Source organism: Rhipicephalus microplus, chromosome 6 (genome assembly GCF_043290135.1).
Source record: "Rhipicephalus microplus isolate Deutch F79 chromosome 6, USDA_Rmic, whole genome shotgun sequence".
Lineage (NCBI taxonomy): Eukaryota > Metazoa > Arthropoda > Arachnida > Ixodida > Ixodidae > Rhipicephalus > Rhipicephalus microplus.
Genome location: NC_134705.1, coordinates 138574251 through 138600241, shown reverse-complemented (window position 1 = coordinate 138600241; position 25991 = coordinate 138574251). Strand labels below are relative to the sequence as shown.

Here is a 25991-nt window from a genome sequence, read left to right as displayed (position 1 = left end):
TGGAAGTGCCTCTGGCTGTAAAAGAGTGCGAACTGCTCTTGCGAACTTCTATAAACTTTCACTTACCTTACAATACACCTGGATGATTTTTCGCGGGCTGTCACGAGCTCATTTCTCATGAACTCTGTGATTGCGACACTTTCAATGGAATTGATTAACCCACCAACAAAAGACAGCTGTTTTATGAGTTGGAGGTAATTTAGGAAGCTAAGATCACTTCATGAACTTTTCATCAGGAATGAAGTACAAAAGCTATTGCAAGATACTTGTATACTGTCCTGAGCTGCAAATCCGCTCTGTTGATACATGATATGATTTCGTCATTCAGCTTGGTTACAGGAGGTCACAGAGACAACCCCCATTGTTTGACCTCCTGCGATATTTTGCTGTGGAATTGTCGCACAGAAGCTTGGCTGGCACACAAGTATTCTGAAATGCGAACACCCCACTGAACCTGCCAAAATTAGCACAAGAAACTATCTGTGGTCAGGGCTCTGTATTGAGTGCCAAACTGACATGTACACTTGCCAAATAAATATTACAGGTACATCCACTCACCGGCAGAGTACTTGTGCTCAGCAAGTCACAGGACTGGATAGTCTTGATGCAAAAGTGCCAGAGCCTAGCTATTCTTTTGGAACTCTACTCAGAAATAAATGTACATGTTATGCATCAGTAGCATTTTATTGCTATCTGTACGACAGCATGGCTTCGCCGAAGAACTAAGTGTTAGTGACATCCCCGTGTTATTGCACATGTGTGAGTTTTGTGCATGTATATATAACGACTGTTGTTATGTTCTTATGTACCAATTGCTACTTCCCATTGCCAGCATGCAGAAGCCTTTCTCTCTCTGTGGATACGCTAAATAGCAACTATTAGGCCGAAAATTTTATTTATATGTAATACTAGATCGTCTGCCAGCAGATAATTGATCCTATTAAAGTTGGCAGCAGGTTCTTTAAAAAGTCTGGCCTCGCTGAAACAGGCAACAAAAACTTGGGCCATTACGCAAAGAGAACCCTGATGGGATGCGAAGCAGCAACGTTGCAGGCAGGTGGCGTCACGTGTTGAACGGCGCTAATCCAGGGGCTGTGGTGAGCACTGGAAGATTCGTTTGAAGCGACGGCTGGCGTAGGTCTTGTAGGTGACACGTAGAGAAATGTTTCAATGTGTACGTCAGGCCTGCACTTCATGTGAATCGAGTCAGCGATGTAGCGAGCGGGAGACGAGGCGGCAGCTGCGGGCATCACGGTAGGCGAGGGAGAGAGTGACGTCAATGTGCAACAGCAGCGTGATTCACTTGGCACCGCGCCATTACCTACAGCGCATTCGTATGAAGGGACAGCATTACACAGGCTAGTCAAAGAGCGGCTTCGCATCTAAAACTTGGCACAGAGCCTGCTCATCATAGCAAAAAAGCTGCAATGTTTTAATCTGACTAGGAAGGGGAGCAGTGGGAGCTAGGCAATAGCAGCTTACACTGTACATGCTGAATGTTTGCAGGCCCATGCAATGTCATTCAGTAGTAATGCAATGGTCTTTGGCATGCATTCTTGATATTTCTTGTGCACTGTAGAGCTGTAGAGTGAGCAAAGCATTCGTGCCTCATGTCGCACGTATCATGGGGTGGGCTTTTAGGAGTATGCCATAGGTGCTCGCCAAAATAGTTTAGAAGATTTGCCCGCGGGATGGGAGGTGCAGCAAATCTCGGACAAGGCAGGACACTGGGCTTACAGACTGATGGAGTTGCCTAATACCTCTGTCTCACGCGGCACGTGTAATGTAATTTACAGCAAACGGCATTCAAAACTAATGCAATTGCAATCTTTCCGAATCTGCACGGCTACGTGAAATGACATTAGCAATTTCTGTCAATATTTATCGGCAGGCTGCTATGACACCAAAAAGTTACAAATCGCACATTTAATTTACATAATACTGTCCCGCTGTTTGAAACAACTTGCCGACGGCAATATTTAGAACTATGCCAGTGTACAAGAATTTGTGACCGCCATAAATTATGATCAGTGCAAACAAACAATAATTGCTCTCCAGTTGCTACGAATGAAGCATCAGAACCAACTCAAATGCCTCAAGCTTGATATTGAAGAAAGATCACAGATGAGGATTTTGGAGCTGCCGCTACACGCCGATTCGTTTATGTTGGCTGCTCTATGGGCTTTGACTTCATCATCGAATAACAGAGAACTGTGGTGCTTCCCAAGAAAGGAAAATTGGTTTGAAAACACTCTCCCTAAAGTGGTGTCCGACATGCACGTGCATGTTCTGCTACTAGCGAGTCTAATGCGGCGACGCTGCACCGGAACAACAAGCGTGTTTAAACATATGGCTGACATGATGCGCTTTATCGTCAAGTTAGAGTCTGGAAATGAGAATATAGCAGCACAAATTGATTCTACTATAGTGTTGCATGTTGAAGAGTTACTGAAAAGTTAACAACCTTTAATAAACATGTGAACATCGTTTACACTTGCTTTAGGATGTCGATTTTGAAATCTCTTGTCAAGCGCCCGTTGACGAGAGTACACATGTCGCCCTTCCACAATTTCAGTGAAGACATTCAACGAGTGAATGCCATTATGTATGAATATCATCAACTATGCCCCTGTAGAAGCAACAAAAGTGACATAAACGCCTATTGTCATTCACAGCGAGTGACATTACAGGTGCCGTGTGAAAAGGGAGTAAGAGTAGTTGCCGCTACACGACGGGTCGCCAATAGGGTGCCAGTGTGGTGGATGTCTGTTCGAGGATGCATCTTTTAAGGCCAACATGAGATGTGTCCTTCCCTGAGAACCCCTTGAGACGTACAGCGGTCTGTGATCAGGATACTTAAAGGACGACTGGCTGTGCAGCCAGCTGTGATATTACTGTGCGAAATGGTGGATGGGGAATTTAAATCACAAGCAGGCAAGTCTTCCATTTTAATTTTGTCATGGACTCAAAGCCCAAGCACTCTCCACAATGAACTCTACAACTTCTTTATAAAAACTGCAATTCTTCCAAGGCACTTGTAATATGGCATTGGTCACTGTAGTCTTAAACTTTTCTTGGTTGATCAAGAAACAGCTGAGGTTCCTTGATGTCTACACAACCCAACTTCTTTTACCGGTTTCCAACAAAGTTGCATCATGCCTGGCGACAGATGCCACCAGAATAGACACCTTGTGAAGCTACCTCAACCTTTGCCTTTTCTATGACTCAAAGGTTAAAACCTTTAATAACCTTTAAGCTTTTTATGTACTTTGGCAGGCCTTTACCACAGAATTAAATGTGCTATAGATACAGTAGGCTCTTGTTTAACGAACCAAGGAGTTCGGAACATGCCCATGTTCACTTAATGGGAGTTCCACTTACTGGTAAATAGATAGGGTTACAGCATTCAAGTACCAAACCAATCGTATATTAGGGACACTTCCATTTGAACAGTAATTCCTTTTAACATATTTTCGTTTACTGAGAGTCTACTGTACCTTATTTCTTGTGTGAAAATGCAAGTGGTAAGCTAGAGTAGAAATTGTTCACTTGAAACACGTGCCCATCTCTCCATTTCTTGAGTCTATCTCAAAAAATCTTGAGCCTGTCTGGCTGATCACCTTCCAGAGTGAATGCTGCTCTTTCAGGAGGTTCTTTCTCTCGTGCATGTCTCAGAGAGCTGAACCTTAAAGTTCTGCCTACAATGTATATACATAATAAAAAGTGACAACACCATGACATCGTCAAAGCACATCAGCCAAATTTCTGTTCGATGTTTGTTGCGAGGCTCCACTTTCAGAATACAACCTTGCACCCATGTCAAGAGTTTGTTGTTTAAGAAATGTCACAAATTCAAATGCATCAAGAAGCAGTCATGACTCACTAGTTTATTCTTACTAAATGTGTGCGTTTTACATATGTATTTTTACCCTCTAGTGCAAAAACGTAGCAAATTGTGAACAAGGTAACAAATGCTTTCATTTCTAACACGCAGGTTTCATTTTATAGACCATTAAAGCGCTTGGGAGCAGCTGACTCCAACACTTGTAGTTAAGGTTAGAAAAGTGAAACTAAAGCAACATCACATTATAAACGGAAAGCATATAAGTAAAACGGAACAAATATAAATTTAAATAACATAAAGTGGTGCTGCAAGAACGATTATATTATTTAGTGGCCCTAAAAAGGAACTCTGGGCTTGCATCATGATGACCAGCACTTCTGGTCCTTCTACATTTCACACGGATGCCTCCTCTACAGTGCCCTGCACCTCCTCCTTCTCCGGCTCTACGTCCTTATAGATGCGGCGGTAGACCCTTGCCGCGGCCAGGACTGCAAAGCTCGGAACGCCCTCAGTGGTCGTCAACCCCAGCGTTTTCAGTAATTTTTCCTTCCTTGTATAGTCTCTCGAATCCCTTGCTCGCAAGGCTGCCTTAGCAGCATCCTTGAAAGCATCCAAGACTGCCGAAGGCAGAGCATTCCGAAGTTCCTGGTTGGTCATCCTCGTGAGCTCCCCCAAAAAAAGGTAGTGTGCATGCACATAATCTTTTTCCCCATCAAAGCCCCTGGGGATCAAGAATAAAAAGGCCTCTGACATCATAGCCACAGGGTAGTCTGGCGACTTCAGGCACATCTCTTCCAAGGAGACTGGTAACCTGTCCCGGAGCTGGACTGTGGCATAAACAGTGGCGTAATAAAAAGTCGTGGCCACACGGGAGAGTGTAAGAACGTTGCCCGCGGTTGCTTTCTCCAGCAGGTTGTACCTCTTCTCAAGTCTCTTGAACATCGCAAATTCCTGGGTGTCAAGCCTTTCCTCCATTTTACTAACATTGGAACCGCAAGCAACAAACAAGTTGACCATCTACACGATGTCTCTTAACAGCGCCTCCTTGCTGAGATTCTGTTTGCGAGCTGCTTTTCTCAGGGCACGGCAGGTGGCCCTGGAATCACTACGGTGGTAAACTGGTTCCACAAACAGCCTGACCATTTTCTCAAACGGCATCGGATCACGGATATACGAGTTAAGAGATTGCATGATTCTTCGCATTTCGTCTTCTCGGATGCACATGGTTCCATCAGACATTACCACAGCCACACCCAGGTCCCCTTCCGAATTCGCTGACCCCGCGGGGAAGACCACTGCTCCCGATGGCCCCGCTTCATCAGCTTCCGTCTCTAGTCCTGCCAGTGGCTGTGCCTGAGACCAGTAAAATCAGAATCATAATTCCAGGGACATATTTTTGACAGCAAATAAAATAAAGTTTACCTCTCATATCAGCAACGATTTACAAAATTAACAAAGCACTCAACATTTTGAAGATGGCATCATGACAGCACTGGAGCACAGGAAATCTGCTTTTTGGGAATCAGCTAATTCGTTGTTTGGGACACTACTTGATTATGGCTGCGTAGTCTAGATAGTTCTACTCGAAACCACTGGAACACATTCATAGTAATGGACAGCACTTAGCCACTGGTGCATATACAAAAATATTGTCAAGTATGCGTTATGGTTATAAAGCATCTCCAGAATGAAGAACACAACTCAAGTTTAACTATGTCCTCAAAGCTTACTACTAAGCACCAGGATTCACGTGATAACATTACCACATGCTGAGACAAATTGCTACTTTACAGGAACAAGCTTAATGTTATTAAGGAGCCCTGACAGCAACCTACATTTTGCAGTTTTCAGTGAAAATAGAAGTAGAAGGTCCGATATATATACAATATATGAAAAAAAAACATTAAAATTAACTAGAGGGGACTGTGGCACTGCAATCGTTCAGCGATAAATAGTACACGGATTTGCCTAGTCTTCGTACTTCCGGGTCTCAAATCCCAAATGTGGCTTCGCTTATTCCTGCGTGTTGGTTTTGTTTTGAATAAAAGAAATAACCGTTTTGAACTTAGTGACCCAATTTGAAGTGGTCAGCCTCAAAAATTAAGATAGTGAAGTGCAAATTCTGAAGATTGGCTGACCGTCGTTTCGTGACAAAGCAACTTCAAGCCACACGAAGCCAACTGGGGCCAAAATTACGAAAAGTTGATAAATCTGTGTACTGCCACAGAGGCGGGAATGCCTTCCAGCATTTTGGAGCAGCAATCGGAGCAGGTAAAGTCTGCTTTTGGAGCAGCTACCTCTCTGTTTAGAGCATGAACGAGCTTTTCATGATATACACAGAAGAAAAAAAATTAGTTTTAATTTAGTTTAATGTTCCCACAGTTTACATCATCATTTACACAGAAGCAGCGAGCACACAAGTACAAAAAATATGTAAAATCAGCATCATATACAAAAGCGGTGACATAAAACAGTGAAGGATATTGCATCAACAATTAAGCTACCTGCAGCATGAAGTTAGCAGCACGCGCGCAGATTCACACACAGGCATGTGCACGGGGAGGGGGATTGACATGATAGGGAGGAAGGCACCGCGACGAACATTTGCTCGCCTCCCCCCCACACATTCGAAACTTGTTACAGTAACACCTCATTAATACACACAGTGTAGAGACTGCGGCTTACTGCACATTGAAATAGCATGCCTTAACCACGACGTACCGATTTGAGTCTCTTTACGAGCGCCATTGCCACTAAAAAGAAATAAATACGGTGCCACAGCAAATATTTTCTAAAGTTCCCACCACAAAAGAATCTTTTCCTGTTTACCAAATTTCAGAAATGACTGGCACTTTCGCACGGCCATCCGATATGGCACGCGGTGGTGACATCAAGGAGAATTTCGAAACTATAACGGAGTCAATGCAGGATACAGAGCCAACGCAGTGACTGCCATAGCGATGGACAGACATAAGCAGCTGTCCACGAAAAATGTGTGCCGCGATTAGCTACTTAGCGAAAACAGACACAGCTTTTTTTGGGACAGGGTGTGGTAGCAGGAAGCTGATCGTCTACTGGCTAGTTCCACGCAGTGCTTTGCCTACTTGGCATACACACTGTGCCAAGTCACTTGTCCTCACTCCCCTTTAGACATGCACAGATGTGGCGGGATAAGCTATTATGTAACGCAATGATGCCAGCTTTCTGCAAGCGATGCTCTAGCGGTCCAGGCGACTGAGGCATGTTTTGGTTGTCACCCTATGAAAGCGTGCTGTCTCACTGCCCGCGATGTAACGCTCAACTTTTCAACAGCAAGCTACTTTCTTTCCTGCAAAGCAGTGCACGCAGAACACGGTCCTGTATAATGATCGAGATGGCAGCGATCGGCGCCCCTAGGCGCTCAGGTAGTCGCCAGCTATCGCCTTCATTCTTTGGCAGTAATGACCACAAAAGGCACCGCCGCAATAGCGCTGAAGTGGGAATAATTGGTCGGTCTATTCCGAGCTCCTGAAGCTACGAATTGCACACACATGCAGCAGCGCAAGTGTACAAGATGGCGACCATCATGTAATGTCCACTCATATGCGAGCTGTCAACATTACTTTCGATTCCGGAACACGTCGTGGCACAGCTATGGTGCAAATCAGACAACAAAGACCCTTTTGGAGTAGTATGGCGCAGTAATTTCCAGTTGGTGCAGGCTTTCCACCACCCATAATTCGCACGCTTGCTGAAGTGCCACAAGTTGCAGTGCACATAGACACTAGCGCCTGATTTCCCCCCATTGTATCGTTAGGAAACTACGTGAGTCAAAAAATATTCCAGGCCAAAATAAGGCCTAGAAGTCGCAGGCTATAAACCGAGCCTACTGTCATTTAGCCATGGCAAGTGACTTCAAGTGCTGTATGGAGCAGGGCCGTCGTCAGTTACCGAATATTTTACCACACACAGTCTGTATATTGCTGCTGCCCCGGTGTGGCATTGTTTAACTGGGCTGCAGCAAATCATTTTATTCCAGCGACATGCTGAACCAAGCTAAATTAGCTCGATTCCATACGCAGCTGAACAGAGAACAAAACCAGTGCAAAAAGGGGAACACTTAAGAAGACACACACACACAGCACTTTCTGTGTAAGTTTTCATCTAATGTGTTTCGTGTTTTTCCAGCGGTAAATCTATCTTGGACACTGTGCAGATCTCTGTAAAACTCCTCTGCTATTTTAACTATCCTATCCATATTGGTAGTTATTATGTCTTCTTTGTCTCTTAGTGCATACATCCAATTTTTGCCTATTTCAAGTTTCCTCTTCACTGCTTTGATGCTTCCTTCGTTTTTCAGAGCGTGTTCAATTCTTTCCATGTTATACCTTTTTACATCCAATCCAAAAATATTGTATGTCTAATTCTTCTCTCTTTTTATTTTTTGTTGGTATTGTGGCTGCATTTCTGGAGATTAATGCCCATGCTAGTTCATACAATTTGGCGGACTTGTCTGAAATGTGGGATGGTAATTTGTCAGGTGGATCTAGCCTTGTGATATACAGATACGCACGCTGATTGCCCGGCCGGGTTTCCTTCGTTGAGATTATGTTGGAAAACATCAAGGCAGCTTCGCACGTGCCGCTAAGCCTGAAAGAGGTGCGCAGCTGGGCAGAGCTTTTTTTTGTTTCCCTTCACTTATTTTCATTCATTTCAACTTTCCTTCCTATTTTTTCCCCCTTTAGATCTCGCTTGCTTTTTGTTTTCATTCCTTTACTTGGTTTTGCCTGCGTTATGCTTAGCGACGACAGACACGTACTGCCCGGGCCCCTAACGAGCTCCGCAGTTGATATCATCCCCAGTTAAAAAAAGCAATTGAAACCAATTGGAAAATTTCCACCTGGTCCAATTGGTTCCAATTGTGAATTAGTACACAATTGAGCCAATTGGACCAATTGGTTTTACACCAATTGGTTTTACACCAATTGGTATAGAACCAATTGGTCCAATTGGTTGTGCACCAATTGGCCCAACACCAATTGGACCAATTGTGTATAATTCACAAATGGAATCAATTGGTTTTATGCCAATTGGCTCAAATGGTATAGTATGGCATGACCAATTGGCATCTAACCAATTGGACCAATTGTTTATATGCCAATTGGCTCAAATGGTACAGGACGTATTGATTAATGAATGCATGTAGACACCTTTGACAAAAATGCAATTATTGTAAAACAGAACATCTTTTATTTACAAACATAATATGCGGTATCTTGCCATGCAGGTCCAGCACTTTGCTACAGCCACATTGGTTAGTCACGCTGCACCCTGCAGAAACAATAAACAAACAGCATTTGCATGAAGGCTAGTTTCATTACAGTTAAAAAAAAAGTGGCTCACAATGAAAAGTGGAATTAAATGCACTTTAGGTTCAATACACATTGAAGTAGAGCCCCAACTTATCAAGCCAAAATTTGTTTACTACTGAAGTTAAAAAAATTGCAAAACAAAATTGCGGTTGGTGTACCTCTTTGCCATCTTGTCGATGTCTGCGATTTTCTCTCCAACATAATGGTTCATTCGCTTCATGAGCGTTTGGACCGCACTGTCTGGGAAACCTTGCTTTTCCAAGCGACGCTTGTAGCAGGCTGTTAAAAAAAGGCATTTAAACATATATAAGATACACAGGTATAATTATTAACATAAAGCTAAATGAATCCATTATAGAATAAAAAATACGCTTTGTTTTTAGGCAGCTGCACATGAAAATTTTAGGTAGCATCTTCAGTGGTGTCAAAATGGCATCTCATAGCAGAAAAGATATCAAAAGCACTCATTATTACTTCGGTAGCAAAGCATTTTGGATATAAATGACACAAAAACAATGCAGAATATAGAACTAATGAATCTATTCATGAAGTTATCGTGAGAAATTTTTTTAAAACAGATTTTAAATGTAATATCAGTTAACCATCTATGAAATTCACCATTATGTATTTTCGCCTCATAAACTGCATACATCATGAGTGATACTATTAAGAAATGTCCCAGAAGAATAGACCTCTACCAGGGTACATCACAGTGCGACGTCGCTAGCGCACGTGGAAGGTGTGGTTGGCGAAGCATTACCTCTGGTGCCTCAGTGCAGTACGGTCGTGCGATGTTTGGGGAAAGTTTTTTTCTTTACTTTCTTTTTTCAAAGCCTAACTTCATGTTACAATGGCGACATCAGCTGTAGTACATGTCAGTGAACATCTAGCTGTGTGGTAAACTGCGTGATGAAATATTTGCCACGCTGGCTGTTTATCTTGAAGAAGTGAACACACGTGGTGGCCTGTGCGAGGAAAAGCGGCATCGTCTTGGAAAATGTGCACTCTATTGTGGAGTGTAGTGTACGTTAAAAGGCATCAACAATATCGGTTCATCTTGACATCTGCAAAGGTGAACCTGAGAAGATTGTGTGTGGTACGTGCAGGGTGAATAACGATGTGGCTTGTTTGCAAAAACATAGGCGCTTGTTTTGGGCTGGTGGCAGCGACCGGTTGTCTACAGAACTTGATTCAAGATTTTAGTGAAGGTAAATATGCATTTGACACGGTCATCTGCGAGTCTGTACATCTCAGCATTTGCGCTCTGTGCAGGAAAAAAATTGCATGATCACCGGGCTGAAAGATACCACTGGTAAAGCTAAATATACGCTTCGCCCCAGCGAGTACACAAACCCAATAAAGGTATAACTCGTTTTATCAGAGGCCTCATATGACTTCATGTAAAAGGCAGAGATTCTTGTTTCACATATACTTAGTACCTTTACTGCTCGATATTCATGAAGTGAAGATGCACACTAGAAGTTTGTGTGTTAGGTCTTAAGGGAACAATGTAAGTATGCGAATACCTTGTATGCATCAGATGCAGTGATGTGACTGTGCAAAAGATAACGTATGTAATTAAGTTAAAGAGTTTAAAAATGCATAAATTTTCAGAGGGGTATGAGGAATGTAGCTGACAACTTTGCTTTAATTTTCACAAGGATTTGTTAACCTCAGCCGAACACACGACAAAGTGTTTTCTTGTTTGTTCTTGTTTCTTTTCCCATTCATCTTCGGTCAGAATTTTGCGGCATGAGTGAGAATTTTCTTCATAACCTCTCGCACAGCAGCTCAAAACCTTGCTGCAGCCAATGCTGTGCCTCGTTTAAAACTGCGATGCACATGTCGCAACGAAAATTGGGTACATTTAGGTCTATACCATTACAATATTTCTCAAAGCATCCGTCACCGTGAATACGTTTGCTTTTGAAGAGGAAAAATGTTTTTTTAATGGCTGCCATCTATGGCAGCCTACAACAATTCACCAAAATTTCAGCCTGACGAATGCAGACACATGCAGCCCTGCTAGTATGTAGAAAGATCCCGCTAGCGGAACTTTCTTGTCAACCAGCCCCAGCGCCGTAGGAAGGAATGGTGGGCACAGTGCTCATAGTGACGTCACATTATTTGCAAACAGGGAGAGGTATCTATAAAAACACCAGATCTGTGCGGAAGGCACAGCACAGTCACAGCGAAAGCTAGAAGAGCGACCTTTCAGAGCCTTTTCGAAACACTCATTGGTAACTAGTACAAGCACACTTGCTTGATACCCACTAGGTCATTATTAATAAATTTATTTGGGTAGTAGGCCAGCATTTGCTATGCTGTTTTTCGTCATTCTTCTGAGAAGCGTGGTATCCGCTAAACACTTGCAAGGAATTTTGTGCCAATTTATGCAGTGACTGACAACGATGAGGAATTATGCCTAAAATGGGTATGCGCCACAGTTAATAGCTCAACAAAAACAAGATTTTGTAATGGGTTGGAGCATTGGATGACCCACTTACTACGCTGTTCACATTGTGCGACAACTGCTTGTTCTTTCGCTGTTTTAAAACGCTTTATAAGTCGTATTAACGCAATTGCTTTCTCGACATCAAGCCTGCCTAAGGCAAGTTTGCCAACAAGTCCCAAGCTCCGGCGTGGCTCAGTGGCAGAATACTGGGCTGGCACCCAGTGGACCAGAGTTCGAGCCCCACTGTGTCATTAGTTTTTTTCGCTATGTTCGCGCAAGACCTGAGTTGTGATCTCACAACAGCTTTCGCTGTAATATATGTGCATAGTACTGGGTCTTGGTTGAACTTCAGCACTGTAAACTGTGCAAAGTGAGGTAACTTAGTTATTGGTGCTTCATTAGAACACCATTTATGAGCTCACACACTGACGAAATGGGATATATGTTGATACTCACTTCGCATGACAGACACCTTCCATGGTGTCAATGGATCCTTTCTCGGCCGATTTGGGAAACGAGGACAATGCTTGCCTGCAGAACATTATACATTAAGCAATTTTAAACACTGCATTACTGGCAGTTCAAAGTACTGGAAATTACCTTGCAATGATCGTCCTTGTAGCTGAGCTGGATCCCAGATTGTCACCAGCAGATCCTTAATGAACAAAGAATCTTTGTCCCGAGCCTGCACACGACGCCATGTTTCCAGCGGAATTCGCAGCCCTTGTCCAATGTCAACCTGCAGAAAATAAAAGCAGCAGTAACACATGAGTGCCATTCACAATGCTTAAATTTAATGTACCATATATAAAGGTTTTCAATTGAGCAGAACTATTCTGTGTGAAGTTCACAAATAAACGCATGTAATTGAACAACAGCTTCTTGCTTATCACATAAAACTAATGCATGCTTTCCTTCAAATTTCACGAAGAAACACTGCAGCTGAGTCATTGAAGCCTTAGTGGTTTACAGTGCACTAGGGCAATGATACACCATGGTTTGTGGGCTGTAACTGGAACATGAGGAAGTGAACGGATCACTTGCAAAGAAAAACATACACCTGTCAAAGAACTAGGCCAGGCTTATGAGCTGAGGATTTCAAGTGTAGTTACTATATGATTGCTGTCATTATGTAGGCACTAAGCACAGCTTTTTCTAAAATAAAACTGAGTCTCAAACATCTCACCAAGCTACCGCCTGATGCACCAGCTTGCGCCTTCAAGGGAGAATGTGGGCACTCTCTGGTGGGTGATGAAGGGGGGGATGGTGTGCTGCTAACTGCTGGAAGAGTGATGTCCATGCTGTGTGGCAGAGGGGTGCCAGGGCTGTGGGACTGAGCAGTAGGCTCTGCACTTTTGTATCTACTGGAGCCTACATGAAAATTGCACATCAGAAACTGAAGTGAACCAACTAACATTGGAACATGGTTATTCGCTTAGAAGGTACATTTGCTACATATAGATGGGGACGAAGGAAGGACACAAGACATAGCGCTAAACTACATCTGATTATTCATTTTTGATGGAACGACCTATATGTACCAAACATGCCAATAACAGCAGTCTTAGTCCAAGCACTAGCAAAGAATAAAGTAAGCAAACTACACTTACCTTGCACACTGCCTATGGCTTATCAATGTTCTGAAATTCTACCTCATTTCTTAAGAGCGTTGTGGAAGCAAAGCTTTCAGGACACTTGTCAGAAGTGTATGAAATTGATTGCAGGAAAGATGCTAAGGCGCATTGCCGGGCTAGTTGGTTGGGGTTCATCATTTATATGGGTATAGCGCACCACCACAAGGACATAAAAAGATCTGCTGTATCTTAACATGATCTTTTCCAGGTTTTACCGGTCTACTGTTATTGTATAAATAGCATGTGTGATCGCAAATGAAACAGTAGTTGCAAGTTAGTGCTAAGTGTGTGTCTCTGTGTCCTTGTGGTGGTGCGCTATACCCATATAATCGCAGGAAAGAAAATGGTGTGAGGACCCCTTCCACGACACCTAAGAATGGACATAGAATTTTTGAACGCTGATAAGCCATAGGCAGTGTGTAAAATGGTGTGTTGTTTTGTAAAACTTTTTTGATGATGCTTGGCCAAAGAGTGCTGTCATAGGCTATTTACGTCCATATAATTTTGCTCCATCAGAAATTAAGCATCAGTTGTAGTTCAGCACTATATGCCTCGTGAGTTCATTCTTCGTCCCCGTGTATATGCGCAGTAGAGTTTAATGATGCAATACCAACTAGCCCAACAAAGCATCCTCGTGAACTTAACTTGCTAAATCATTCTTACACTCTTGTTTACAGAATATTCCTTCTACCAAGAGTGTGTGCCACCACTTCATATATAATATACCAATTAGACTTGCCTTCTCTGATCTTGACTAGGAGCTCCTTTTGGAGATCTCTGTTCAGCCCTCGAAGCTCTACGAGTTCCTCGTTCTGAGCATCTATTTTTTTTTGCATTTCTGCAACTTTTTTTTGGAGCTCATTCAGCTCAGCCTCCTGTGAGGGTGAGACCTTCACAGCTTTTTTCTTTTTTTGTAGAATTTTTAAAAGCCGCTCCCTACTCTCGGAGGGCTTGTCTTGTTCCTAAAAAATAAAACATGAGCAATAAAATACTGGGCAATATTTTCTTTTATGCTTGGTCAAGCAATTACATATAGGGTGAACCATACCTTCGATGGTGCAACATTGCTGTCGCCATCGCTGGCTTGATCAGAATCTTCAATTAGGGGCCTCACCCGCACCCTTTTTCGGGACACAATTTCCTTCAAGTCTTGTTCCGACTCTGGAATACACAACATTCTATTACAGTACAAGTCGTAAGCTAGAAAAACGGTGTAACTGAAGACTACCATAAAAGCAACATGGCCCAAGAGAGCAATATGATTGTAGCAAGAAATGTTAACCTAGAAAAACGTATCTGTCTCAACAGATTGTGATACATACATATAAAGGTTAAAGCTCTTTACATAAGCAAATGACACAAGCTCACGTGTTTGAAAAGGCAAACTAAAAGATTGGTGAACCATCAAGAAATATATTCATGTGTGCACATAATTTCGCGTGTACATTCGAATTTAATGGCTATATATCTGAATCAATTAAATGCTTGATGTCGTTTGATCACATAAATGACCACAGTGCACGCCATATTTACCTGGGTATATGACAAAGAGTGGGTGTACACGTGAGTGTACGCAAATATAATTAGGAAGTTCTACAATTTGTGCGTTCAAAGAAACCTAGAGCGCCTAGCTCACTTACGTTTTTTCATGCATCTGCCTGTTCTAGCCCCCTACATTAAACGGGGCACGTAATTTTAATTTTGCCGAATTGCACGAACTTCGATGAAAATCGCCCTGCACTGACGTATACACGATCGATTTATCGCACGTCACATCGTTGCTGCGTGGAGCACGAAACAATCGAACTAATTCAATGCAGCCTTAAAAATGCACAAACTTACCTCCAACCCGCAAAATTCTTGCGCGGTAGTAGGCACATGTGCCGGTGGAATCGGTCCATTTGACCATAAAGAAGGCTGTCGAATAATCCTCATTCGGATTGAAATTTTTTATGTCTTCCACTGGCACGATTGCCAAATGTTTGTCGTCCTGGTATCGAACGTAAGCGTGAGTAATCATCGCTGCAACGTTCCGATTCCAACACCGCAGACAATCACGCACAACACACAGAACACACTACACACGTTCTCGAGCAGTACGATGCCACCATTACCACGTTTTTTTCCGAAAAGCTGCTGCAAGCTCATTGATGTTGATGCTAGTTAGGCCGTCCTGAAGTGACAAGGATGGCGCCCAGCTAGAACTAAAAAAGCAAAATAAGTTAGACACTGACACTGATGCTAAAATAAAATGCTATTGCTGTTGAAAAATAGTTTGATAAACTTATTATTTGGCATTCAAATCCCCCATAAATAAAAAAGTTACGCCAATTTTGAGGCCATTGTTGAGCTTGTTGGCTCGTTGCACGCAGCAGCGCGGCCATGGAGGCCTCCGTGAGCGCGGCAGACGTCGAAAACAATTTTTTTCGGCTTTTGTGACGTGATAAATGCCAAGAAAAAAACGTTTTCTTTTTTAGGTTGCGTTCACTGACCACTTGCGGTGAGCTATTGTAAACAAACGTATGTTTGGTATGTTTGCGGCCGCAGGACTGTGGTAGCGTGGTCGTTCTGTGGCGTGGGTCGGTGTTCTGGCAAGTGTTCTGTGGGTCGGTCAATCTAGCGTGTAGAGCAAGTGGTGGTCAGAGCGCATTCAAGTTTTACACATAGACGAGCGCATAGCGGTCACCGCCACATATTAGCAAGATGGAACCGCAGAAGAAACGGAAAAAGCGCGGAAGGTATAAAAAGTATCTGAATCCAAGCAGTGTATGCAGTGTGCCCAGATCAACAGACTCATCAGCTAGGCTGCGGCTCGCTAAAACTGTAAGTAAACTTCTTTAATTGTCTCGACTCTATCAGATTATCGGCAAAAAATGTCCTTGTTAAATCTCAATAATCTTGCCGCGCAGGAATCCATAAAGGATGGCTCACACAATAAAAGTTCGGATGAAGGTCCGCTGGATTCGCGGCCGCCCGTCGGTCAAGCGGAGTACACGGTACCGCAAAATGCGACATCGATGGCCGCTGCGGTGTTGGCGGCGGACAGTGCTGTGCAGCATGCGAATAATGACGACGATGGGCAGCGATTCCGATGGAGCGAGCAGCCTATGTTCTAGAACGCTGGTACGTAGATGGATGCCTTCGTCTCAAATATTGTACGCAGTGCGTTGAATGTAACAAGTACGTACGTTTGTGTTGGTGCGTGCACGCGTGCTGGAAAGTGCACCTACAAACATAATTTCCTAAAGCATTGGCTTAATGATTTCGAGAATGCGTGCTCAATTTAATTAAGAGGCACAGTTAAATTTAATTAGAGAAACTGTTGAGCCTCATTTACCACAACGTTACGATTGAAATCTTGGGTCCTTTTCTTGGAGCTGGTTTTCATAAAAGAAAAAGAAGCACGCGCGGGGGGGGGGGGCGCAACATTTGTTTTACAGAGAGTTACAGTATATATCCTTTAGTCGTGTAAAAATTTGCAAGAGACAAATATGTTTTTAGTATATTCTTTGCTATTTATTTTTATGATTTATCTAAATGCATTTTTTTTTTGTCTAGACATCTCCGCAGCCAGCCATTCCGGGTGATCGAAGTGAACGACAGAGAGATCTGCAAGATATAGATGATGGAGGTGATTACAGTGGAGACTGTGCCGCCACTGTGTATGATCCATGTGGTGCAAATCATTTCATCAGTGATGATGACAACACAGATTTTGGCAGTTGTGATGACACAACTGACCCTACAACAATGGTATGCTTCCACATAATAATTGTATTCATGTAAACCTTACAATGAATTTTTTCTGCAGGGCACTCAACATGATACTGTGGACAGCGTGACTCGGGGCGTGTTTCTATCTGAATGTAACAGTGAAGTGTGTGATGTGGCTGATGGCATAGACAGTGAGGGACCTTTCAATGGAAACTTGTCAACCGATGCCGACACAAACAGGACACAACTTGGAGATTTGTTTCAGGAGGTCCTGAATGAAAAGATTGTCGTTTCAAAAGGCGAGATGCTTTTGATGATATTTAAACATGCCATAAAAAGTAATTTGTCTTTTACAGCAATGGTGAGTTTGATTGAAATGGTCAACATGTTTTTTGAACGACCTGTTCTGCCACATTCACGATACCAGCTTGGCAAGCTTTTTTCAGAGCATGGCACCGAGATGAGTTTTCATTTCATTTGTGGTAAATGTTCGACAGTGCACGAGGTCGCACAATCCTATGCTCAGTCGAGTCATTGTCAAAAATGTGGCTGGGCTCTAGCTTCCTCAGTAAACAGCGAATCATTTTTTGTCCTATTGGATGTCCCCTCTCAACTTCGAAAGGTTTTAAAGAATTGCAGCTTTCTTGACCTGACAAAGCCCTTAAGTCAAAGCAGTAACCTTTCTGATATTTGTGATGGAGAATTATATCGCAAATTTGTTTCTGCTACAGTAGACGAAGGGCACAGGATTAGCTTTACATTAAATGCAGATGGCACACCACTATTTTCATCCAGCAACACTTCAATTTGGCCTATACAGCTACTGGTGAATGAGGTGCCCATTATGCAAAGAGGGGACAAACTTGTGTTGGCTGCTCTTTGGTTTGGAAAGAAAAAGCCAGATATGAGCATTTTTCTTGATGTGTTTGTAGAGAAAATGGAAGGTTTGGCACAGAATGGCTTTGTTCTTGATCATGAAGGACAGCCGAAGCTGTTCAAGGCTTATTGCATTTGCTGTGCAGTTGATTCAGTGGCAAGAGCCCCCATGCAAGGGGTCATGCAATTTAATGCATACTATGGGTGTAACTGGTGTCTGCAAAAGGGGGAACGCATTGCAGGCACTACCAGGTACCCAGTAGAGAAGAATGAGCCACCAGAGCGTTCTGAACAAGAAATTATGGAAGATGCAGAAACTGCATTGCAACAGGATCATTCTGAAAGAGGAGTGAAGACAGTTTCTCCACTTCTAAACTTGCCACATTTTGATATAGTCTGGGGTTTTGTCCCCGATTATATGCATAGTATTTTGTTGGGAGTGGCGAGGCAGTTTTTAGAGATGTGGATGGCTGATGCACAGTGTGATTTCTATATTGGGAAGCATCAAAGAACGATTGATGAAAGGCTGACAGCACTGGCTCCTCCTAGAGAAGTGCGCCGGTTGCCAAGAGCAACAAAAGAAAGAAAGTGGTGGAAGGCCAAGGAGTTTGAGAATTGGGTGCTCTTCTACAGCCTGCCAGTGCTGCAAGGAATTTTGAATAAATCTTGCATCAGTCACTGGGCTTGCCTTGTTGAGGTGCTTCACATTCTGCTGTCACGTAACATAAGTTTGTCACACTTTCAGCGAGCAGAAGAACTCCTTTTGGAGTTTCACGTCATGGCAGAAGCCATATATGGGAAAAAATGCATGACATTTAACCTACATCAACTTGTGCACATTGCAAAAAGTGTCAAGCACTGGGGCCCACTGTGGGCGCATTCGGCATTCCCGTTTGAAGCTGGCAATGGCGCATTAAAGTCCATGGTAAAAGCTGCAAATGGCGTACCACACCAAATTTGTAGAGCACATCAAGTTGAGGACTTGATCGACAAGCTATCAAGCATAACAACAGACAGGAGAGTGCTTGACTACTGTATGTCGCTCGACAAAAGAGCCACACAGAAGACAGTTGTTGCTGAAGACATTCGCCTTTTTGGTAGGGGTGTCCCATACAGAAGTGATGCTTCTACAGATCTTGTGCAGTACACCCGTATGCTTATGAAAGGGACAGTATACACGAGCCATAACTACTCGTCAAAAAAAAAGACTAACAGTTCTGTCGTACGCCTTGCTGACCAATCATATGCGGTTATAGAAACAATTCTTATGAAACAAGGCGAAGTGTACATTGCAGCCAGGCGCCTCCACTGCTCAGCAGTAAAATATAGCACCTTAGTGATGGAACATTTGGTGAAGGTTCAAAGAGAAGCAGCAACAACAACTCTTGTATCAGCATCAGAAATTTTCAGTGTTTGTGCACACATGCAAGTAGGCCCGAACATATTCATTTCACCCGTGCCTAGCTCGTTCACAATGTAAATTTTCAAATCTGGTGTGCAATTCTAATAGACCATTTTCAAGCACACCATCGCCACTAACAAGTGCGGAAGCACTCACGGGTAAAGTTGGTATGCCAGAGCAGCCAACGGCAAGAAGTATGCGGGCCTCACGCTTTACCGCTTGCGTCATTCCAGGACTTCTTAGAGACCTTGAATTTGGCTAGGTGCAACATATTACTGCGTAATTCAATTGCGAACTTCAGTGTTCAGCTGCGAGGGCTTCTCGACTATTTCCATCAGTCTCACTATAGGATTTTTTAAGTGGCTCAGAAGTGTCATCCCCCTTTTGTTTTCCTTTATGGCAAAAAATGAAATAAAATAGATACACTCTGTTGCCTATGAAACGCTCGAGCAGTCCTACATTTGGAACCAATGTCCACTGACACTGTCTACGAGTAGAATGTGAGGTTCTGATTTTGAAGAGTTCTATAGAAAGTATAGTCCGCATTTAATAAAATAAGATACAATCACTGAACGGCCGTGTGTGTTGCTTGCACCATATGTGATGATTTGATTTGTGGGGTTTAACGTCCCAAAACCACGATATGATTATGAGAGACGCCGTAGTGGAGGGCTTTGGAAATGTCGACCACCTGGGGTTCTTTAACGTGCACCCAAATCTGAGCACACGGGCCTACAACATTTCCGCCTCCATCGGAAATGCAGCCGCCGCAGCCGGGAATCGAACCCGCGACCTGCGGGTCAGCAGCAGAGTACCTTAGCCACTAGACCACCGCGGCGGGGCTTCCACCATATGTGTAACGAACGATACGTGTCTACTAACCTTCATTGGCACTATAACTACAAGTTGGGATTGTACTAGAGCAAATAAAAAGCAGGACAAAAAAGGGGATACAAATTCTCTTACATATATCAATTAATTCAAATATTTGTAGCTTCTTCATTATTCACGGGCAAAGTACATCCATATTTATCTTTCTTAGCCTTGCCAACCAATTTTTGCAGACAGATGCAACAATGCACAGGATCCCCTGCCTCTTTGAGGCAATCGATTTGTAGCTGGAAACTACTGCTCATTTTATGTGAGCAAGTTTTTTTTTTTGATGCCGTGTGTAGCATGACGTTACAATACCTCGTTTAGCAATATTCGAATGCTCTGACATGAAATTAAGACACTGGTTTCGATGAACCAGTCGTGCAACCTAAAATCAGGTACCAAGAAACAGCAAATTATCATAGCAAGGAACCTCACAAATAAATTCTAGTTCCGTTCCTTTTTAAACGCATTTAGAATGTGCTCACTTCTTTGCACAGTGCAAAGAAGTGAGCACTTGTGAATTAAAATAAAATAATCACTGTACCTAAACACTGTAAAACCTTTCTGCTGTTTTGTTAAACCCGATCATGGACAATTAATTGTTAATCGTTGAACAAGTAATCATTTATAATTATGGATTTGGTGTTCCAGCTCCCACTGCTCACGATAGCACGTTTTGACTTATGTATCGGCATGTGATCATTCATTCGCGTGCCGACTGTATCATTCCTTTAGCATTTAATGTGTAGATATACATGCAGGTGCGTTCAGACATGTATAGTATTTTGGATGTAATAGTCAACATTTGGGGATGCCTCTTAATTTTTCTTTTTTGTTCGGTGCTCCCACGGCACCAACGAGCAGCGGGTGATCGAAAACAGCTGGCGCGTTTGACCGATTCAACGTACACACTTTTCCCATAGTGCTTCCCATGCCTGCGAGGGCTCTGGGATTGCTTGAAAATGGTCTATTTGTTTTGCACTGAGGGGACTCGGCATGCTCATATGGTTCAGATGTGCTAAGGATATTTATGATTAAATTGACACTAGATAAAACTGGTATCCCATCTTGGTGAAGTGCTTATCCTTACCACTTTTTCTGTACAACTCGAGAGCTCTCCTAACTGGTATGTGGCACATTATATGAGCATTCGAGTTTTTCTTTAGAAGGGCTTGTATGCTAATTGTCACTATGTGATTGCGTCATTGTAACTGTTGTATTATATGTTGTATATTCTTTTTTCAATGTGCATTTTATGAAATGCCATAATCAAGGAAGTTAAGACATTTGCTTAGGGAGCATAGGGACTCGGGTTTAAATCGCACTAATAGAGTGAAAATTTGTTGTTGTTTTTTTCATTTGTATTTTTATGATTGTCCTAAGTCACAAAGTGACATATACTCTTTTCTTCTTGTCCTTGCATATAATTGCTAGTGCTTGAAGTTCGGTAAAATTATGATTTCAGCACTGCTCATTGTCGCTATGTTATTGCAACATTGCAACTATCATATTGTATGTGCTATTTTTTTTAATATGCATTTTATTAAATACCATAATCAAGGAAAGAAAAATGGGTTTGTAGCCCACTGGTTAAAGGGGTCCTGACAAAATTTTGTGGCTGAGACAGCCTGCAAGGTCGATTCCCGTGAGCATTTGTATATCATCTGCAAAATATCAACTGCAAATATAGGTTGGAAGGTATTTTAAATCGATTTTGGAAGTTTGCATCTTGCCACTGACACCCTCGAAGGGAAACCTTTGAAGACCCCCTACTTCCCTTCAGTCACCATGCTGCAGTCAATAAAACAAGTTATGATGACATCATAGCTGCCTTTTTTGTTGCGTTTGTTATCGGAGTCTATACTTCTTGGCGGCTGCTTGGGAGTGCTTCGCTGTGGCACACGCTTTGAAAGTTTTGTGTTTGGCGACATTGCAGTCAGGTTTACTATTCGAAAGTAATTCTTGATGTGGACTGTACAGAAGTGTGTCACAGTTCTTTGTGCTGACTTGATCAAGAGCTGCATACTCTAGGTAGCGATAGTTGCCCCTGGTGGCTTCTCGTTTTTTGGAGCTCTTTCAAACTGATACTGAAAGTGGTCAATTGTCAGGGGCCTGTAATTATCTGTCCCGTGCTGCAGCAAATTATGTGTCGTGTCATGACTAACAGGCCCCCAGCAACACATTGCAGCTGAAAAATGCGAGGCCAATGTTTTTGTGTCAGTACCCCTTTAAGGCATTTGTTTAAAAGCATGGGGGCTCAGGTTTAAACTGCAGTAATTGAATGAAAATTTTTGTGTTATGTTCATTCGTATTTTTATAGGGAGGACTGTTTTAATTCTCTTGTTGTTCTGGCATACAATTGCTACTGCTTGAAGTTCAGTGAAAAATGATTTTGCCGACAACACCTTACTAGTATTGGTGATTGAGTTTCATTGCTCTGGAACCTTGATGTTGTATTGCAAGTGTTGTGAAAAAAATGCACCAAGATAGATACAAAGGGAGTGTCTGCTGCTTACTTTTGTTGTACTTTTTGTACTAATAAACGTTTGTGTGACCTGATTGTGTGCTTTTGTTATATACATGCCTGAAACTGCCTCCACTGCTTATGGCCTTTGAATATTAATTCGGTGTTATATGCCAAAAATTTGCACTGCTCTATTTTCAGCTGTACCATTTAGATTGATGTAACTGCCTTATGTTTGCAATAATTGTACCAAGAAACATTTTTTCAGAAAAAAGGTCTAATCTATTGTAGTGTCCTTGAATAAAACTAGCTGTAATCACATTCAAGCAAAAACATTTTTGCACTGCTCTCACTATCCCGAGGCACGCAAAGCTGTGAATAAAGTTCCCTGTAGTGCATGCGTGACAAAAGGATATAATGCTGTTTTTCGCAAGAGTAGCTCCATGCACATGAGCTGTGTAACTTAGTTTGTCTTTGCGGAACTTACGTGGCTTTCAAAACTTTTAAAAAATGCCATTAGTGTCATTTGGCCTGCTAGTGCCCACGAAGAACTAAAATGCCGAAGGGGCGCTCAACGGACTGACTAAAAACCTAGTAGATTGTGTGGTGGGCCAAAAAGTTGTACAATATATGCTAAAAGAGACTTGACAAGCACAAAATGAGATAAAAGCCGAACGGTTCGATGGATTCTGACATATGTCCTTAAAACAACATTAATAATTAGCACTTTCAGGTCATCTTAGCAGTGGTATAATAGACCCTTGGAATTTTTTAACATTTTGCAAGTAAATGAACGGAACAGTTCAAAGCGACTCCAAGTTTCTGACCAAACTGTGCATGCGAATTTCCAAGGGAAGCTTATGGCCCAACTAAAAGCAACCATTTTTGATTGAACCATTTGGCATTTGCACATTATTCAAATGGCCTAGTTGAAAAAAAGCCCATTTGGTCCACTTGGAAATGAGTAAACCCACTTGAACCATTTTCAATTAAATTGTTTCACATGGCTGAGTTAGAAATGGAAATTTCATTTGACCCAAATGCAAGTGAACAAATCCAATTGAACCATTTGGCAATTCATTTTTTTTCAGTTGGCCCTGTTGCAAATCCCATTTGGCCCAATTGGGAGTGAGCATATCCAATTGGCAATCCAAATGACCCAATTGGAAGTAGGCAAACCATTTGAAAATTCCAATTGGTCTTCTTGGTTATACCATTTGATCCTAGTGGACCAATTGGCAATTCCAATTGTTCCAAATGGCCCAATTGGAGATTCCATTTGGCCCAATTGGAAGTAGATGAACCATTTGAAGATTCCAATTGGTCCTGCTGGTTATACGAATTGGTCCAATTGGAAATGACTATTTCCATTTGGACCCATTGATATTTCCAATTGGTTCCAATTGTTTTTTTTAACTGGGTCATCGAAGCACTCGAACAGATTCCTCGGCGCGAGCCCCGAGAAATCTTCTTGCATATCTATCCGTGGTGTAGGAAGTTTTAGAATAGCGCACCGCGAACCCTTGCGGTGCGGTCGCTGCCACTGCGCATGCGTCGTAACGCGAGTCGGCGTTCGCGGACCGCACGCAGAAAATCCGAAATTGCGTGCGGCACGGAGGAAGGAAAGAGCGTGCGGTGATGGCGGCCCGCAAGCGCTGGTTTCGAGGCTACAGTGTTGCTGGGATTGTATGTTGCGGTTCGCAGCAGGGCAAATGCTATTCTAAAGCTCTTATGGGATTCGCTCGCAGGATTTCAAGCTGGACGGTTGTGCCCTCGCGATCTCCGACGTCAGCGTAGCTCCCGCCGACTGGTTCGCCCTCCGCGGTCTCCTGACGCCGTGCAGCTCTCGCATTGTGGCGCCCCGCCCTTGGACTGCTTCGACCGGATCCCCACTTTCCTATCTCCTTCTTTTTTCCGTCGCTTGCCTGTCTTCTTCTCCGTCTATTTTCCTTCTATTCTTTTTATCCCTCCTTCCCCCCCACCCCTATAAGGCACTGCGCCGTGTCGCCTGAAGGCAGACAGAAATTAGGTGCCTTTTTCCTCTTCATTCTAACCACTACCACCACCACCAGCTCTTATGGCGCCCGCAATGCCCGCAGCGCTCGCAAACGGTTTTCTAAAGCTCCCTAATATATACACGCCATGGATGGATATATGAATACACGGTTTTGCCAGATCGTTACACCAGCCTACGTGAGACGACAGCCTACAACAGCCCGGGCGCCATCATGTGCTTCGCACTTAGATTATTTGTTTAAAGTGAACTGTCTACGGAGGCCCGCAGGCGACCGCGCGCGCAGCAGGGCGAGGTGATTGCGTCTTTCAATCTCACTACGCTAACTGGCGTGAATGCTCGAAAATGCACAGCCGAAGCTGTGATGGCAGCCTTTGAACTCTCACGCACAGCCCAACATGTCGGCGGTTATTTTTTTTTCGCTCGATTCCGCGAATGCTATCGCGTACGGCGCTCTTCCGGCCCTCAGACCCGCCATCTAGGCTCCAATTAACACGATTTTCATTCGACGATTACACATGCGGGGTCCTCAGTGTTTAAAAACAGCAACAGTAGTCACGACACGTTCTCTTTTCTAAATGCCGATCACGTCCATGCATGCGCAAACACTTTCATGTGACGTACGATCGAGTGCACAACGTCGAAGTGCTTCTCGTAAACATTCTTTGTTCTTCACTTAATAAAGTTTACCGTACCATAACAAATAATAAAAAATATCACATTAGGCCGGTGTCTCTCGGGCTAGTTGGTGGAGTCCACATAGTTGCGGAATCATTAATATACCCATTACATTTCGTGATTATTGTCGAATAGACTGGCTGATTCGGTTCACCTAACATGCGCGATTCAATCTACGAAATGTGATTCAAAACCATATCAATTAGCGCGAATGAGCATGACCGTGCTTTTCACCGCGCCAGCAGGCTTCGCAATGAGCCGTTAGATTATTTAAAGCGTAACGTTGCTACGATCAGCTTTATTCCTTTAAACAATAACTAGGCTTTGAAGCGCCCCCGTAAGGCAACATAATTACGCTATTTATCACTTTATGACGAGGATTGCAAGGACTTACCATAGCGCGAATTTCTTCTCGGCAAATTAAAGCGGGTCGTAGAAGGGCACTTCAGCGCGCACGTGGTGGGAGCGGATCCAGATAGGGACGCGTTCACTTTCTCAGTACCTAGGCCTCAAAGCCGCCCTCAAAGCAAGCGGTCTAGGGAGAAAATGCGCCTAAAAAGAACACGGTTATTATTTTCTCATGGAAAGATAAAGGCAGATCACTTACTCTGTGTTAAAAATGCAGGTAGCGCCATCACTCAAAGTAAAAAAAAAATATATCACAACGTAATTCAGTGTACAAT

At 43.0% G+C, this 25991-nt stretch overlaps 2 protein-coding genes and 1 long non-coding RNA gene across 3 annotated transcripts; 1 reads left to right on the top strand and 2 right to left on the bottom strand.

Annotated features, from left to right (window-relative positions):
* Nucleotides 1-3861: 3861 nt before the first annotated feature.
* On the bottom strand, nt 3862-25827 carry LOC119168436 (uncharacterized). Its single transcript, XM_037419842.2, has 2 exons — nt 25703-25827; nt 3862-5197 (listed from the first exon to the last, which is right to left on the bottom strand). Exon 2 carries the CDS (start codon nt 4859-4861, stop codon nt 4238-4240), a length of 624 nt encoding a protein of 207 aa, XP_037275739.2. The 5' UTR covers nt 4862-5197; nt 25703-25827; the 3' UTR covers nt 3862-4237.
* LOC142765547 (uncharacterized) lies at nt 9051-15521 on the bottom strand. The gene is made up of 8 exons (XM_075866696.1): nt 15127-15521; nt 14333-14445; nt 14024-14246; nt 12837-13021; nt 12251-12389; nt 12107-12181; nt 9354-9474; nt 9051-9154 (listed from the first exon to the last, which is right to left on the bottom strand). The coding sequence occupies exons 1-8, from the start codon at nt 15302-15304 to the stop codon at nt 9139-9141; spliced, it is 1050 nt and encodes a 349-aa protein (XP_075722811.1). The 5' UTR covers nt 15305-15521; the 3' UTR covers nt 9051-9138.
* Nucleotides 15605-22711, top strand: LOC142765548 (uncharacterized). The gene is made up of 4 exons (XR_012884309.1): nt 15605-16107; nt 16194-16407; nt 16843-17037; nt 17096-22711. It is a non-coding gene; the product is annotated as an uncharacterized LOC142765548 (long non-coding RNA).
* Nucleotides 25828-25991: the final 164 nt, after the last annotated feature.

What these genes read in the sequence shown, in the direction of transcription:
- LOC119168436 (XM_037419842.2), bottom strand. Translation starts at nt 4,861, where the DNA reads ATGGTCAACTTGTTTGTTGCTTGCGGTTCCAATGTTAGTAAAATGGAG.
- LOC142765547 (XM_075866696.1), bottom strand. Translation starts at nt 15,304, where the DNA reads ATGATTACTCACGCTTACGTTCGATACCAGGACGACAAACATTTGGCA. An exon ending in AAGAATTTTGCGGGTTGGAG is followed by an intron (nt 14,446 to 15,126) that starts GTAAGTTTGTGC and finishes TGTGTATTCCAG; the next exon opens with AGTCGGAACAAGACTTGAAG. An exon ending in GAAGGTGTCTGTCATGCGAA is followed by an intron (nt 9,475 to 12,106) that starts GTGAGTATCAAC and finishes TTTTTTTAACAG; the next exon opens with CCTGCTACAAGCGTCGCTTG.